The 18162-nt window shown below is 48.5% G+C and overlaps 1 protein-coding gene across 6 annotated transcripts in view; it reads right to left on the reverse strand.

Moving 5' to 3' along the window:
• The window catches only part of LOC137372615 (netrin-G1-like), a 215455-nt gene that overhangs the window by 15492 nt on the left and 181801 nt on the right, over positions 1-18162 (reverse strand). For 5 of the 6 annotated variants that reach the window (XM_068036552.1, XM_068036549.1, XM_068036550.1 and 2 more), the window contains 4 exons: positions 16406-17049; positions 13698-13870; positions 7640-7666; positions 2422-2589 (listed from right to left, as the gene is read on the reverse strand). In XM_068036552.1, coding sequence (XP_067892653.1) covers positions 2422-2589; positions 7640-7666; positions 13698-13870; positions 16406-17049 — 1012 coding nt within the window. The remainder of the gene's footprint in view (positions 1-2421; positions 2590-7639; positions 7667-13697; positions 13871-16405; positions 17050-18162) is intronic. The other variant, XM_068036554.1, reaches the window with a different exon arrangement.

Here is an 18162-nt window from a genome sequence, read left to right on the forward strand (position 1 = left end):
TTATCAGGATGATGTCAGAGGTTATAACTATCAGGAAAAATTGAACAGGCTGTGGCTCTTTTCTCTAGCAAAGAGAGGACTGAGGGGTTAGCTGATAGAGGTCTTTAAGATTATGAATGGGTTTGATAAGATAAACGTAGAGAAGATATTTCACTTGTGGAGGAGACCAGAACCAGGGGCCATCAATATAATACAGTGACTAATAAATCCAATTGGGAATTCAGGAAAAACCTCTTTACCCAGAGAGTGGTGAGAATGTGGAACTCACTACCACAGGGAGTGGTTGAGGTGAACAGTATCGATACATTCAAGGGGAATCATGGAATGGTTAGAGTACACAGGGAGGCCATTTGGCCTTCCATGTCTGTGCCAGCTCTCTGTAAGAACAACTCACCTAGTCCCACTCCCCTGCCTTTTCCCCGTAGCCCTGCAAATTCTTTTCCCTTCAGAAGTTGTATAAGCAGCTCTGACAATACTCAAGAAGCTCGACACCATGCAGGACAAAGCAGCCTGCTTGATTGGCACCCCATCCACAAACATTCACTCCCTCCACCACCGACGCACAGTGGCAGCAGTGTGTACCATCTACAAGATGCACTGCAGCAACGCACCAAGGCTCCTTAGACAGCATCTTCCAAACCCGCGACCTCTACCACCTAGAAGGACAAGGGCAGCAAATGCATGGGAACACCACCACCTGCAAGTTCCCCTCCAAGTCACACACCATCCTGACTTGGAACTATATCGCCGTTCCTTCACTGTCACTGGGTCAAAGTCCTGGAACTCCCTTACTAACAGAACTGAGGGTGTCCCTACCCCACATGGACTGCAGCGGTTCAAGAAGGGAGCTCACCATCACCTTCTCAAGGGCAATTAGAGATGGGCAGTAAAAGCTGGCCTGGCCAGCATCGCCCACATCCCCCAAACTAATAAAAAAAAGCTAGAGAAAGGCTGGACCAGGCCCCATCGCTAGGGAAAGGCTGGACCAGGCCCCATCGCTAGGGAAAGACTGGACCAGGCCTCATTGCTAGGGAAAGGCTGGACAAGCACCCATCGCTAGGGAAAGGCTGGAACAGGCCTCATCGCTAGGGAAAGACTGGACCAGGCCTCATCGCTAGGGAAAGGCTGGAACAGGCCTCATCGCTAGGGAAAGACTGGACCAGGCCTCATTGCTAGGGAAAGGCTGGACAAGCACCCATCGCTAGAGAAAGGCTGGACCAGGCCCCATCGCTAGGGAAAGGCTTGACCAGGCCTCATTGCTAGGGAAAGGCTGGACAAGCACCCATCGCTAGGGAAAGGCTGGACCAGGCCCCATCGCTAGGGAAAGGCTGGACCAGGCCTCATTGCTAGGGAAAGGCTGGACCAGGCTTCATCGCTAGGGAAAGGCTGGACCAGGCCTCATCGCTAGGGAAAGGCTGGACCAGGCCTCATTGCTAGGGAAAGGCTGGACAAGCACCCATCGCTAGGGAAAGGCTGGACCAGGCCTCATCGCTAGGGAAAGGCTGGACCAGGCCTCATTGCGAGGGAAAGGCTGGACCAGGCCTCATTGCGAGGGAAAGGCTGGACAAGTGCCCATCACTAGGGAAAGGCTGGACAAGTGTCCATCGCGAGGGAAAGGCTGGACCAGGCCTCATTGCGAGGGAAAGGCTGGACAAGTGCCCATCACTAGGGAAAGGCTGGACAAGTGTCCATCGTGAGGGAAAGTCTGGACCAGGCCTCATTGCGAGGGAAAGGCTGGACCAGGCCTCATTGCTAGGGAAAGGCTGGACCAGGCCTCATCGCTAGGGAAAGGCTGGACCAGGCCTCATCGCTAGGGAAAGGCTGGACCAGGCCTCATTGCTAGTGAAAGGCTGGACCAGGCCCCATCACTAGGGAAAGGCTGGACCAGGCCTCATTGCGAGGGAAAGGCTGGACCAGGCCTCATCGCTAGGGAAAGGCTGGACCAGGCCTCATTGCTAGTGAAAGGCTGGACCAGGCCCCATCACTAGGGAAAGGCTGGACCAGGCCTCATTGCGAGGGAAAGGCTGGACCAGGCCTCATCGCTAGGGAAAGGCTGGACCAGGCCTCATTGCTAGGGAAAGACTGGACAAGTGCCCATCACTAGGGAAAGGCTGGACCAGGCCTCATTGCGAGGGAAAGGCTGGACAAGTGCCCATCACTAGGGAAAGGCTGGACCAGGCCCCATCGCTAGGGAAAGGCTGGACCAGGCCCCATCGCTAGGGAAAGGCTGGACCAGGCCTCATCGCTAGGGAAAGGCTGGACCAGGCCCCATCGCTAGGGAAAGTTTGAGATGGGTCTACTCATTCAGGAAAGGGGAACCTATTTCTGACGCCCTTTTGCTCAGGTCTGTTCTCACGTTTTGGGCTGAAAACATAAAGATGAAGGAAGGAGGTGCGAACGGAGATTGTAAGAGGAACTGACCTAGGCAAACGTTGTGGTGGTTCAGCTGTGCTGAATGGTTTCGGTGGTAGCCCAGGCGGCATAACTGGCAGTGTCGGCCTCTAGTGTTGTGCTTACAGTTCACGCAAACGGCAGTGGTGAGTAGCTCGAGATAACTGCACCGGTTCGAGTGGCCGAAGCATTCGCAGTCTTGCAAGGAAAAGACAGAGAAGGTAGACGGGACGTCGATGGGATGAAGATGTGTGGCAGACTGGGAGTAGGGAACATGCTGCAGGAACGGGGTGGGAAGGAAATGCCTGGAATGGGAGGGAGGGAATGCGAAGGATTCCAGCAGTGAGGGGAGAATATCAGACTCCAGGATCATTACCGTTCGCATTGAGTCAGCAGACGGCAATGGATTATCCCAATCCCGGGTTTATAGAATCCACTGCCAGGTTTTATACAGTGTGGCCAATTTAGGGACCTTTCACCCAGGCTGAGTGGAGACCTCTCTGAACTCTGAGAAAGAAGGTCAACGATTCTGGTCAAACTCTACAGACCTGAGCCCATAATCAAATCTAACACTCCCACTGCGATACTGAGTGAGGGTTAAACTGTCTGAGGGTCAGTACTGAGGGAGTGCTGCACTGTCTGAGGGTCAGTACTGAGGGAGTGCTGCACTGTCAGAGGGTCAGTACTGAGGAAGCGCTGCACTGTCGGAGGGTCAGTACTGAGGCAATGCTGCACTGTCGGAGGGTCAGTACTGAGGGAGTGCTGCACTGTTGGAGAGTCAGTACTGAGGGAGTGCTGCACTGTCAGAGGGTCAGAACTGAGGGAGTGCTGCACTGTTGGGGGGTTAGTACTGAGGGAGCGCCGCACTGTCGGAGGGTCAGTACTGTGGGAGCGCTGCACAGTCAGAGGGTCAGTACTGAGGCAGTGCTGCACTGTCAGAGGGTCAAAACTGAGGGAGTGCTGCACTGTTGGGGGGTTAGTACTGAGGGAGCGCCGCACTGTCGGAGGGTCAGTACTGTGGGAGCGCTGCACAGTCAGAGGGTCTATACTGAGGGAGTGCTGCACTGTCAGAGGGTCAGTACTGAGGGAGTGCTGCACTGTCAGAGGTTCAGTACTGAGGGAGTGCTGTACTGTTGGAGGGTCAGTACTGAGGGAGTGCTGCACTGTTGGAGGGTCAGTACTGAGGCAATGCTGCACTGTCGGAGGGTCAGTACTGAGGGAGTGCTGCACTGTCAGAGGGTCAGTACTGAGGGAGTGCTGCACTGTTGGAGGGTCAGTACTGAGGGAGTGCTGCACTGTCAGAGGGTCAGAACTGAGGGAGTGCTGCACTGTTGGGGGGTTAGTACTGAGGGAGCGCCGCACTGTCGGAGGGTCAGTACTGTGGGAGCACTGCACAGTCAGAGGGTCAGTACTGAGGGAGTGCTGCACTGTCAGAGGGTCAGTACTGAGGGAGTGCTGCACTGTTGGAGGGTCAGCTCTGAGTGAGTGCTGCACTGTTGGAGGGTCAGTACTGAGGGAGCGCTGCATTGTTGGAGGGTCAGTTCTGAGGGAGTGCTGCACTGTTGGAGGGTCAGTACTGAGGGAGCGCTGCACTGTTGGAGGGTCAGTTCTGAGGGAGTGCTGCACTGTTGGAGGGTCAGTTCTGAGGGAGTGCTGCACTGTCAGAGGGTCAGTTCTGAGGGAGTGCTGCACTGTCAGAGGGTCAGTTCTGAGGGAGTGCTGCACTGTCAGAGGGTCAGTACTGAGGGACCGCTGCACTGTCGGAGGGTTGGTACTGAGGGAACACTGCACTGTCGGAGGGTCAGTACTGAGGGAACACTGCACTGTTGGTGGGTCAGAGATCCTACCTTGCTTTAGGTTCACGACCTCTCGTGATGAGATACTTGGCCGTGTGTGACACAGCTTTGGATCAGCTGCAACGCGTCAGGAGAAATCAACAATTATTAACCCTGGCTGCAGAACGACACACAGTCTGAACACAACATCTATAATGTGTTCCCACACACACAGAGGGTCTGGGAGACAAGTAAGCAAACATCCATCACCACATCAAAACCAACCAGACAAAACCTGACACCGAGACACAAGGGGTGATGTTAGGACAGGCGACCGATCACTTGGTCACAACAGTACATTTTAAGGATCATCTTAAAGGAGGAATGAGAGGTGCAGAGGCTCGCGGGGGTGGTGGGGGGGCGGGGGGGGGGGTGGAATTCCCGAACTTAGGACCCTGCCATCTGAAGATCCACTTCCAACATATTCCTGCTCCAAAATTGCTGACCGGTCAGTGTGTGGAGTTATGGTCACTCCTGGTCAGTGTGGGGAGTTATGGTCACTCTCAGTCTGTGTGTGGAGTTATGGTCACTCTCAGTCAGTGTGTGGAGTTATGGTCACTCCTGGTCAGTGTGGGGAGTTATGGTCACTCTCAGTCAGTGTGTGGAGTTATGGTCACTCTCAGTCAGTGTGGGGAGTTATGGTCACTCCTGGTCAGTGTGGAGAGTTATGGTCACTCCCAGTCAGCATGAGAAGTTATGGTCACTCCCGGACAGTGTGGGGAGTTATGGTCATTCTCGGTCAGTGTGTGGAGTTACGGTCACTCCCAGTCAGTGTGGGGAGTTATGGTCACTCTCATTCAGTGTGTGGAGTTATGGTCACTCTCAGTCAATGTGTGGAGTTATGGTCACTCTCAGTTAGTGTGGAGAGTTATGGTCACTCTCAGTCAGTGTGGGGAGTTTTGGTCACTCTCAGTCAGTGTGGGGAGTTATGGTCACTCTCAGTCAGTGTGGGGAGTTTTGGTCACTCTCAGTCAGTGTGTTGAGTTATGGGTCACTCTCAGTCAGTGTGTTGAGTTATGGGTCACTCTCAGTCAGTGTGTGGAGTTATGGTCACTCTCAGTCAGTGTGTGGAGTTATGGGTCACTCTCAGTCAGTGTGTTGAGTTATGGGTCACTCTCAGTCAGTGTGTGGAGTTATGGTCACTCTCAGTCAGTGTGTTGAGTTATGGGTCACTCTCAGTCAGTGTGTGGAGTTATGGTCACTCTTAGTCAGTGTGGGGAGTTATGGTCACTCTCAGTCAGTGTGTTGAGTTATGGTCACTCTCAGTCAGTGCGGGGAGTTATGGTCATTCTCAATCAGTGCGGGGAGTTATGGTCACTCTCAGTCAGTGTGGAGAGTTATGGTCACTCTTGGTCAGTGTGTTCAGTTATGGGTCACTCTCAGTCAGTGTGTGGAGTTATGGTCAATCCCGGTCAGTATGGGACTGTATGTCACTATCAGTCAGTGTGCGGAGTTATGGTCACTCTTGACAGTACGAGGAGCTATAGAATCATAGAAAGTTTAAGGCACAGAAAGAGGCCACTTGGCCCATTCTGTCTGTGCCGGCCAAAAAACGATCCACCTATTCTAATCCCACCTTCCATCATTTGGTCCGTAGCCCTGCAGAATACGGCACTTGAGGTGCATATCCAGACTCTTTTTGAATGAGTTGAGGGTCTCTGTCTCAACTACCCTTTCAGGCAGTGAGTTCCAGACCCCCACCACCCTCTGGGTGAAAAAGTTTTTTCTCCTCTCCCCTCTAATCTTTCTACCAATCACTTTAAATCTATGCCCCCTCGTCACTGACCTCTCTGCTAAGGTGAATAGACCCTTCACCTCCACTCTATCCGGGACCCTCAAAATTTTGTACATTTCCGGTTCACTCCCAGTCAGTATGGGGAGGTACGTTCACTCCCGGGCAGTGTGGGGTTAACTCTCGGTCAGTAGTTATGGTAACTCCTGGTCAGTACGGGACGCGGTATGGTCACTCTTGGTCAGTGTGCAGAGGTGTGGTCACTCTCTGTCAGTAGTTATGGTAACTCCTGGTCAGTACGGGACGCGATATGGTCACTCTTGGTCAGTGTGCAGAGGTGTGGTCACTCTCTGTCAGTACAAGGCATTCTGCTCACTCTACCTCAGTGTGAGACATTATGGTCACTCTCGGTTAGTACGAGGAGTTATTCACACTTCCGGTCAGTACGAGGAGTAATGGTCTATCCTGTTCAGTGTGGGGAGTTATGGTCATTCCTGGTCAGTATTGGGAGTTATGGTCACAATCGGTCAATTTGGGGAGTTATGGTCACTCTCGGGCAGTGTGGCTGTGGATTTGGGGGTTGAATATTCCGATGGTTTGGAATGATATGGGCAGCATGCAACGGGTTAAATAAACGGGAACGAGTTGGTGTAAAATCCAGAACCAAACGTAAACAGATTGTGACCCGAGAGATTCACCCAGTTCCTATTCCTGTAGCTGGGATAATGGGATTACAGCATTCCGCACTGATCCTGGTCTCAGGCTTCCGACAAATATTCCCTCCACTTCTCACTGAATGTTCTCTCTGAGACAGAGTTAAGAAGCACTTTCATCTTAGCTAAGATGTGCATCGTATATATTACAAATTCCCAGCTTTGTATCCACTGCACAGCCCGAGGAGATTGTACTTTACCCCAGAGTTACACAAACAAGCAGACATCTGATCACAGTCCTGTTCACACCCACGCATGTTCACACTCACTCCCTGTTCACACTTACACATATTCACACTCACTCCCTGTTCACACTCACACCTGTTCCACATTCACTCCCTATTCACACCGACACCTGTTCCGCACTCACTCCCTGTTCACAGCATCAACCTGTACCACACTCTGCCTGTTCACACCTGCACCTGTTCCACACTCACTCCTGTTCCACAATCACTCTCTGTTCACACCCACTCCTGCTCCACACTCACTCCCTGTTCACACTCACTCCCTGTTCACACCTACACCTGTTCCACACACACTCCCTGTTCACAACCACACCTGTTCCACACTCACTCCCTATCCACACTCACACCTGTTCCATGCTCACTCCCTGTTCACACCTATACCTGTTCCACAATCACTCCCTACTCCACACTCACTCCTTATTCCACACTCACTCCTGTTCCACATTCACTCCCTGTTCACACTCACTCCCTGTTCACACTCACACCCTGTTCCACACTCACACCCTGTTCCACACTCACACCCTGTTCCACACTCACTCCCTGTTCCCCACTCACTCCCTGTTCCCCACTCACTCCTTGCTCCACACTCACTCCCTGTTCACATCTCACTCCCTGTTCACACCCACAATTGTTCTTCGGTAGTGAGGGATGATGGAGGTTCCCAATACAGGAATGGATTCTGTGTTAGAAGGTCACAGGTCAGAGAGTGTAGGTGCAACTTACGGTCACTTGTGATGGTGTCAGGGAGGCCTGGGGAGGCAAAGGAAACGCAGAGTTAGGGAGCCATCTGATTAACAATCTTTATTGATAAACACATTAATACAACCCATCACATGGAGTGTTCATGAGATTAACCTCACTCAACCTCACGAACAAAGGTCATCCTCTGAAGGCCTACAGCAGTCCTAGGTGAGATTAGGTAGAGTCACTAAAATGCTCTTGTAAGGTAAGTGTGAGGTTAGTGTGTAAGTATGTTCTCTCTACGTGTGATTAATGTGTAAGTACACAGAGTTAACGGGTGAGGGTATCAGTATTCACAAAGACCCCTCCCCACTGCCCATCCACCTCACTCTTTACTGATCTTGGGACACTTCTCACACTCCAATGACCACACACGTCCCTCACAGCCTTCACTTCCTGATTTACTTCAGGTATTTATTACAGCGAGGATTACTAATAGTCTTTTAGTAGTACAGAACTTGAGTATTGCCGAAAATAGAGACATGTTGTCGAAACTTTTCATCTTGCACTCATCAGGACAATTCGCAAGAATAACCAATGTAAGGGAAAACAACAACTTATACTGCGTGAGAAGAGAGTGCTGATTGAACTCTGATTGGTAGAGGTGTTGCCATGGAGAATGCACCAGTTTATGGCAACATGACAGTTAACTGCCAAGGTTTGTTCAAAATTTATACCAAGCAGCTTGACTCTGATTGGTCAAGGCTTTGCCTTGAGGCGTTTTGATAGAGTAAATAAGGAGAAACCGTTTACAGTGACAGGAGGGTCGTTAACCTCCGGATTACTACCTGAGCCACGAGCAAATTGGCAAAGGGTCAATAAGATTAAAGAGGTAAATGCGTGGCTCAAAGATTGGATTGGAAGAAATGTGTTCGAATTCATGGGATATTGGCACCAGTAATGGGGAAGGAGGGAACTGTTCCGATGGGACGGGCTCCACCTGAATCATGCTGGGACCAGAGTCCTGGCGAATCGTATGACTAGGGCTGTAGACAGGGCTTTAAACTAAATAGTGGGGGGGAGGGTTCAGTTGCATGGAAAAACTGGAAGTTAAAGGAGAAGGTAGGAGTGCAGGTTAGTGGTGAGGCTGATTGTTACCAAACTGCAAGTAGTATACTGGTTAAACCAGAAGAGAGAAATAGTAAACAGGTGAATAAAGCATCAGTGCTGAGGGACAGGTTAGGGGGTATAGTCCAAATAAGAGTTCTATATACAAATGCACGGAGTGTAAGGAATTAACTAGATGAGCTGCAGGAGTAAATTCAAATGGAAGATTATGATGTGGTGGCCATTGCGGAGACGTGGCTGCAGGATGGTCAGGACTGGGAACTAAATATACCTGGTTATAAAGTTAACAGGAGGGACAGGGAAAATGGCAGAGGGGGTGGAGTAGCCTTACTGGTTAGAAATAATATCACCTCATTGGAGGATATAATGAGGGGAAAGCACCCAGTGGAGACCTTATGGGTGGAATTGAGGAACAGAAAAGGATCTAAAACTGTAATGGGTGTTGTGTATAGACCCCCTGGTAGCAGTTCTGAGGCGTTAGATTGTATAAATGCACAAATTAGGCAAGTGTGTAACTAAGGCAGAGTAGTATTAATGGGGGATTTTAACTTACACAAAGATTGGGAGAGGCAGACTAGCACCTGTCAGAAAGGTAGTGAATTTCTGGAATGTGTCCGGGATAGTTTCCTACAGCAATATGTCCCAGATGTAACAAGGGGACAGGCAATATTAGATTTAGTTATGAGTAATGAGCCAAATTTAATTAGTAGCCTAACTCTGCATGAACATTTATCAAATAGTGATCACAACATGATTGAATTCAAGGTAGCGTTTGAAAATGAAAAGCACGAATCAGCTACTAGAATTTTAGACTTGGATAAGGCTGACTTTACTGGGATGAGACAGAGACTGTCCAGGGTAAACTGGGTAGATCTGTTAATGGGTCAAATGACTGAAGAACAGTGGAGAATATTTAAAGAAACATTTAACGAAATACAGAGCGAGTATATAGCCCTGAGAGGAAAAAGCTTCACTTCACAGCAAAAACAGCCATGGACAACTAAAGAGATTAGGGATAGCATAAAACAAAAAGAAATGGCTTACAAAAATGCAAAACACAGTACAGATCCAGCCGAATGGGATTGATACAAAGACCAGCAAAGGGTCACAAAGCAGCTTATAAGAGCTACTAAAAGAGATTATGAAAGGAAACTTGCAAGGGACATCAAAATCAATAAGAAGAAATTTTATAGTTACATAAAGGGAAAGTGGGTGGTCAAGAGTAATGTCGGCCCACTAAAAGCTGAAACTGGAGATATTGTCATTGATAATGGGGAAATGGCAGACATGTTCAACAATTACTTTGCCTCAGTATTTACAGTTGAAAAGGAAGTCCCAAAAAATTAATAGCCGATAGGGCACAGGAAGTTAATACAATTAACGCAAGTAAAACATCAGTAACAAGGAAATTAATGGAACTAAAGAGTGAGAAATCCCCAGGACCTGACAGTTTCCATCCGAGGGTGTTAAAGGAAGTAGGGGAGCACATTGTAGATGCCCTAACTATAGTCTTTTAGATTTCCCTAGATTCAGGAGTGGTCCCTCTGGATTGGAAGGTTGCACATGTCACTCCACGTTTTAAGAAGGGTGAAAGGGGGAACCAAGGAAATCACAGACCAGTTAGCCTGACATCTGTGGTGGGCAAGTTGCTGGAGTCTATAATCAAGGATAGGGTGACTGAACACCTCAAAAAATTTCAGTTAATCAGGGACAGCCAACACGGAGTCATGATGGGAAAGTCATGCCTGACAAGGGCGGCACAGTGGCGCAGTGGTTAGCACCGCAGCCTCACAGCTCCAGGGACCCGGGTTCGATTCCGGGTACTGCCTGTGTGGAGTTTGCAAGTTCTCCCTGTGTCTGCGTGGGTTTTCTCCGGGTGCTCCGGTTTCCTCCCACAAGCCAAAAGACTTGCAGGTTGATAGGTAAATTGGCCATTATAAAAAATTCACTAGTATAGGTAGGTGGTAGGGAAATATAGGGACAGGTGGGGATGTTTGGTAGGAATATGGGATTAGTGTAGGATTAGTATAAATGGGTGGTTGATGTTCGGCACAGACTTGGTGGGCCGAAGGGCCTGTTTCAGTGCTGTATCTCTAATCTAATCTAATATAAATCTCATTGAATTTTTTGAACATGTGACTAAGGTGGTGGACAGGGGAATGTCTATGGCTGTTATTTATCTGGACTTCCAGAAGACATTTGATAAAGTCCCACATAAGAGACTGTTTACTAAGATAGAAGCCCATGGAGTTGAGAACAAATTATTGACATGGTTAGGAAGTTGGTTGAGTGGTAGGTGACAGAGAGTGGGGATAATGGGTAAGTACTTTGATTGGCAGGATGTGACTAGTGGTGTCCCACAGGGATCTGTGTTGGGGCCTCAATTATTCACATTATTCATTAACCACTTGGATGATGGCATAGTAAATCATATATCCAAATTTGCTGATGATACAAAGGTAGGTGGCATTGTAGACAGTCTAGATGATAGCATAAAATTGCAAAGAGATATTGACAGACTAGGTGAGTGGGCAAAACTGTGGCAGATGGATTTCAATGAGGGCAAGTGTGAGATTATCCATTTTGGACCAAAAAAGGATAGAGCAGGGTACTTTCTAAATAGGAAGAGGTTAAGTACAGTGGATGTCCAAAGAGACTTGGGGTTCAGGTGCATAGATCTTTAAAATGCCACGAGCAAGTGCAGAAAATAATCAATAAGGCTAATGGAATGCTAGCCTTTATATCTAGAGGATTGGAGTATAAAGACACAGAGGTTATGCTGCAGCTGTACAACACCCTGGTTAGACCCCACTTGGAGTACTGTGAGCAGTTCTGGGCACCACACCTTAGGAAGGATATATTGGCCTTGGAGGGAGTGCAATGTAGGTTTACAAGAATGATACCTGGACTACAGGGGTTAAGTTACGAGGAGAGATTACACAAATTAGACCTGTTTTCGCTAGAATTTAGAAGGTTAAGAGGTGATCTGATCAAAGTCTTCAAGATATTAACAGGAAAAGACAGGCTAGATAAAGATAAACTATTTCCACTGGTTGGAGATTCTAAAACTAGGGGCATAGTCTAAAAATTAGGAGCAGACTGTTCAGGAGAGATGTTAGGAAGCACTTCTTCATGCGAAGGGTGGTAGAGGTTTGGAACTCTCTCCCACAAACAGCAGTTGAAGCTAGAACAGTTGTTAATTTTAAATCTGAGATAGATAGATTTTTGTTAAGCAAAGATATTAAGGGTATATCAAAGATATCACCCCTTCCCCTCCCTCCCAGAACCGTGACAGGGTTCCCCTTATCCTCACTTTCAACCCCATCAGCCTCCATATCCAAAGGATCATCCTCCGCCATTTCCACCACCTCCAGTGTGATGCCACTACCAAATGCATCTTCCCCTCCCTTCCCCTGTCAGCATTTCAAAGGGATCGTTCCCTCCGCGACACCCTGGTCCACTCCTCCATTACCCCCACCACCTCGTCCCCTTCCCATGGCACCTTCCCCTGCAATCGCAGGAGGTGTAATACCTGCCCATTTACCTCCTCTCTCCTCACTATCCCAGGCCCCAAACACTCCTTTCAGGTGATGCAGCGATTTACTTGTACTTCTTTCAATGTAGTTTACTGTATTCGCTGCTCACAGTGTGGTCTCCTCTACATTGGGGAGACCAAGCGCAGACTGGGTGACCGCTTTGCAGAACACCTCCGCTCAGTCCGCAAGCAGGACCCTGAGCTTCCGGTTGTTTGCCATTTCAACACTCCCCCCTTCTCTCATGCTCACATCTCTGTCCTGGGATTGCTGCAGTGTTCCAGTGAACATCAACGCAAGCTCGAGGAACAGCATCTCATTTACCGATTAGGCACACTACAGCCTGCCGGACTGAGCATTGAGTTCAATAATTTCAGAGCATGACAGCCCCCCATTTTACTTTCATTTTTAGTTATTTTTTTTCTTTTTCCTTTTTAAAATTTTTTTGTGTGTTTATTTTATTTTATTTCATCTTAGTTTGCTCAGTTTGCTTACCCACTTTTTTTCATGTTTGTACAGTTTTCAGTTGTTCAGTTTTCACTCCGTTAACATCCTATCTGTACTAATGTTGTCAACACACCATTAACATATTGTTTGCCTTTGCTCCATGACCTTCTGGTCAGCTATTCTGTGACCTTGTCCTATCTACACTTCCTTTGTTATCTCTTGCCCCACCCCCACTTTACTTGCTTATAACCTTTTACATTTCGAATATTTGCTAGTTCTGAAGACGGGTCACTGACCTGAAACGTTAACTCTGCTTCTCTCTCCACAGATGCTGCCTGACCTGCTGAGTATTTCCAGCATTTCTTGTTTTTATTTCAGATTTCCAGCATCCACAGTATTTTGCTTTTATTGTATAAAGATATTTTGGGATATGGGCCAAAGGCAGGTATATGGAGTTAGGCCGCGGATCAGCCATGATCTCATTGAATGGCGGGACAGGCTCGAGGGGCTGAATGGCCTACTCCTGTTCCTATCTTCCTATGTTCCTATAACCAGAGGACACAGATTGAAGGTAATTGGTAAAAGAACCAGAGGGGGAGATGAGGAGAATTTATTTTACACAGTGAGTTGTTGTGATCTGGAATGCGCTGCCTGAAAGGGCGGTGGAAGCAGATTCAATAATAACTTTCAAAAGGGAATTGGATAAATACTTGAAGGAGAAATTTGTAGGACTCTGGGGAAAGAGCTGGGGGAGTGGGACTAATTGGATAGTTCTTTCACAGAGACGAATGGCCTCCTCTGTGCTGTAAGATTTGATGGTTCTGTATCTGTCCAAGCACCCACTGTGAGTCTCTGTTTATACATTAACATCACAAACATCTACTGGGCTGTATGTTGGAATCAGTGCATTGCTGGCAGTTGCGATGAGAAGGTTATATGAAGTGAATCTTCCATCGGCACTGGGCCAGGCTGGAGAAGTGTTTGTTACTCACAGACATTGGCCGTCCCTTTGGGGATTGGGAGGTACGAGCCTGCTCTCCACGGTCGGCCTTGAAAACCTTTCTTGCATCTCCCGCAGTCCGGCCCCGTCGTGTTGTGCTCACACTCACAACTCAGCTTCCCCTCCTCCAAGATACAGTTGTTGGCGTGAAGGCTGCATTTACACCTAGCAACAAACAGCAAGTTGGTTTGAAATAAGCTGAGGATCTCAGATAGACCTCAGACATTCATCTCTGGGACTCTGCTCTCCCTTTATCAGCTTCACTCGGAAAACAACAACATTTTTCTCCCCACTTTTACATTTTAAACCAGACGACAGGAGGGTTTCGGATTGTGTTTCTGCTCATTAATGATCAGATTCCCAGCACCAACAAGTACAAGTTCAGAGTGAGTTTATAATCAGATCAACTGTCCTGGAAGAATATGCATTTATATAGCACTGGTTACAACCTCAGGGCTTCCCTAAAAATCTCATTGGCTTTTAAGCTCTTTTGCACGTGTTGAGGTCACAAAAGGTGCTATAGAAATGCAAGAGTCCCCTTTCTTAACAACAACAAACTTCAACAATAACTTGCATTTCTATAGCCCCTTTAACATAGTAAAATGTCAAAAAGCACTTTACAGCAGCGTAAATCAAACAAATCTGACAGAGATATTCGGTCAGGTGACCAAAAGCTTGGTCAAAGAGGTTGGTTTTAAGGAGCATCTTAAAGGAGAGAGAGGTGGAGAGGTTTAGGGAGGGAATTCCAGAGTTTTGGGCCCGGGCAGCTGAAGGCACAGAGGAACGATGGAGTCAATGTTAATACCAGTGATATGAATGTGTCCATTAGAACACTAAAATATGGAAATATTTCACTCGGAGGTTGCCCCAGACCAACCTTCCCCAGAAGCTGCAAATTCACATTACAACTGTCTATGATCAAAAATTAAAACAAGAAATGCTGGATTCACTCAGCAGGTCTGGCAGCATCTGTGAAAAGAGAAGCAGAGTTAACGTTTCGGGTCAGTGACCCTTCTTCGGAAGAGTCACCTCTCTGATCAAGCTTTGTTCACCATTCCTAACTCCTTCTGTGGCTTGCTGCCAGATTTTGTCTGATTTACACATCTGTGAAGCACTGTGGGACATTTTACTATGTTAAAGGTGCTATATAAATGCCAGTTGTTGTTGTTTGGAAAGGCCCAATGTGAGAACGATGCGCTTGGTGACTGTGTGAACAGCATCGAGTAACTGGTTAACTCACTGTGAAACTTCCAAATGTGCAGACTGTACCTTGCACATTTTGCAAACTCGCAGTTCTGAGCACATTTTACTAAACTAAGCAAAACACAGATAGTTCCTCAGAGACAATTGAACAGCAGCGTAAACATTTTACTGCTCCTGTTCTCCAATTAGTGTCTGAAGATTCTCCTGTACTAAAAGCTCGAGTGAGTCTCCCAGAAGCTGAGTGTAGAATAATGAGGTAATGGTCCCGAGTCCTGCAGATTGTGAGATGGCCAAATGGGAACTCACTGATCGAGACTGAATATAGAATGAACACGAAGGAAGCGTTCAGTCAGAATAATTCATAAAAAACATGAGCAACTTTGATAGATTAAATAGGAAGAAACTGTTTCCAGTAACAGGAGGGTCAGTAACCAGAGGACACAGATTGAAGGTAATTGGTAAAAGAACCAGAGGGGGAGATGAGGAGAATGTTTTTTACACAGTGAATTGTTGTGATCTGGAATGCGCTGCCTGAAAGGGCGGTGGAACATACAAACATACAAATTAGGAGCAGGAGTAGGCCACTCGGCCCCTCGAACCAGCTGCCCCATTCAACAAGATCATGGCTGATCTGACTGTAACCTCGACTTCACATTCCTGTCTACCCCCGATAACCTTTCACCCCCTTGGAAGCAGATTCAATCATAACTTTCAAAAGGGAATTGGACAAATACCTGAAGGGGAAATATTTAGCAGGGCTCTGGGGAAAGAGCAGGGGAATGGGACTAATTGGATAATTGGATAGCTCTGTCAAAGAGCCAGCACAGGCATGATGGGCTGAATGGCCTCCTCATGTGCTGTCTGATTCTCTGATTGTCTGAATTCAGATGAGGCTGGAGGTTGGCAGTGATGAGAGTAAAATGACAGAGTCGGTTCACTTTGTGTTGCTCCATTGGCTGAACATTGAGCAGGAAATCGCTCCCTTATTGTGAGCTAGTCAGCAATTCATTAATAAACTCATCACCAGAGGCAAGGGAACTGTCACAGTGACTGGTCTGTGCAGACTGACACAGAACCATTCAGGGAATGTATCACAGTGACAACAGGGGCAGCTGAGAGTGCTGAGTGACTGGGCTATGATTGGTGGATCCATCACCAGTTACCAAGTGTTCATATCAGCCACTGTCAGTAGAAGCAGCAAGGAGTCTCACCCTCCAGGAATCTCCAATAGAGTCAGAGTGACTCCAGATGTTCACTGATGGTGCAGCCCCCAGCTGTTAACCCTGATTGTGTCTCCCGATGTTAATGGAGAGCATCGCCCCAGACATTAGTCCTGATATAGTCCCATGCCAGATGTTACGCTAACAGATTACCACCCCAGATGTTGGCCCTGATTGTGTCTCTCACCACCTGCCCCAGATGTTGGCCTGACACAGTGTCCCTGGGTGTGAGGTGTGTGGTCAGTAACTCTGGCTCGAAGGGTTGAAGAGCTCTCACCGCCCACGGATGTCCAGGTTGGAGATGGCGTAGAAGTATTTGGAGAGCTTGAGTGGGTCAACACTGGTGGGTCCAGTGGCCGGCCGGAGCAACCTGAGCCGCAGGTCAGTCAGAGTGAAGAAGTCCCTCAGGTCTTTGGTGGTGTCCAGTCGGCCGTAGAGCGAGGCCATGTCACGGAGACGGGGCCCCCCGAAGAGGGCAAAACGCTCCTGGATCTCGAAGCGGATTGTCTTCTCCACCTTCCACACATAGCCCCTGGAATACTCCTCCGTGCAGATGATGTCCAGCACCGAGGCCGGACTCAGATCCTGGGCCTTTCTCGGCTCCATCCCGAAGGAATTGAGGCAGTCGGCTGCGTAGAACTGGTAGGGCTGCCAGGTCCGGCCATGGTCCAGAGACTTCTCCAGGACCAACTGCTCCGGCCGACCTGACTCAAAGGTGATGATGATGTCATCGGTCAGCTCGATGCTCTTGCCCCAGGACAGAGTGATGTTGACTAGGAGAGGCTCAGGAAAACTCCTCCAGGAGACACTTTGCCAAAAGGTGTTGGGAACTCGTCCCTCCTCATCCAGCATCAGCTCGGGCGGGTGTGCCAGCTCGGGCGTGCGAGCGTCACACTCATTGTTGCACATGTACGGGTTTTCCTGCAAACAGAAACCAGAACAACACGAGTTAGATACAGAGTAAAGCTCCCTCTACACTGTCCCATCAAACACTCCCTCTACACTGTCCCATCAAACACTCCCTCTACACTGTCCCATCAAACACTCCCAGGACAGGTACAGTACGGGGTTAGATACAGAGTAAAGCTCCCTCAACACTGTCCCCATCAAACACTCCCAGGAAAGGTACAGTACGGGGGTTAGATACAGAGTAAAGCTCCCTCTACACTGTCCCATCAAACACTCCCAGGACAGGTACAGTACGGGGTTAGATACAGAGTAAAGCTCCCTCTACACTGTCCCATCAAACACTCCCTCTACACTGTCCCATCAAACACTCCCAGGACAGGTACAGTACGGGGTTAGATACAGAGTAAAGCTCCCTCAACACTGTCCCCATCAAACACTCCCAGGAAAGGTACAGTACGGGGGTTAGATACAGAGTAAAGCTCCCTCTACACTGTCCCATCAAACACTCCCAGGACAGGTACAGTACGGGGTTAGATACAGAGTAAAGCTCCCTCTACACTGTCCCCATCAAACACTCCCAGGACAGGTACAGTACGGGGTTAGATACAGAGTAAAGCTCCCTCTACACTGTCCCCATCAAACACTCCCAGGACAGGTACAGTACGGGGTTAGATACAGAGTAAAGCTCCCTCTACACTGACCCCATCAAACACTCGCAGGACAGGTACAGTACGGGGGTTAGATACAGAGTTAAGCTCCCTGAAAAAAAAAACGGGGTTAGATACAGAGTAAAGCTCCCTCTACACTGTACCATCAAACACTCCCAGGACAGGTACAGTACAGGGGTTAGATACAGAGTAAAGTTCCCTCTACACTGTCCCCATCAAACACTCCCAGGACAGGTACAGTACGGGGGTTAGATACAGAGTAAAGCTCCCTCTACACTGTCCTCATCAAACACTCCCAGGACAGGTACAGTACGGGGTTAGATACAGAGTAAAGCTCCCTCTACACTGTCCTCATCACTCCCAGGACAGGTACAGCACAGGGGTTAGATACAGAGTAAAGCTCCCTCTACACTGTCCCATCAAACACTCCCAGGACAGGTACAGTACAGGGGTTAGA

This window comes from Heterodontus francisci, chromosome 8, assembly GCF_036365525.1.
Source record: "Heterodontus francisci isolate sHetFra1 chromosome 8, sHetFra1.hap1, whole genome shotgun sequence".
NCBI lineage: Eukaryota > Metazoa > Chordata > Chondrichthyes > Heterodontiformes > Heterodontidae > Heterodontus > Heterodontus francisci.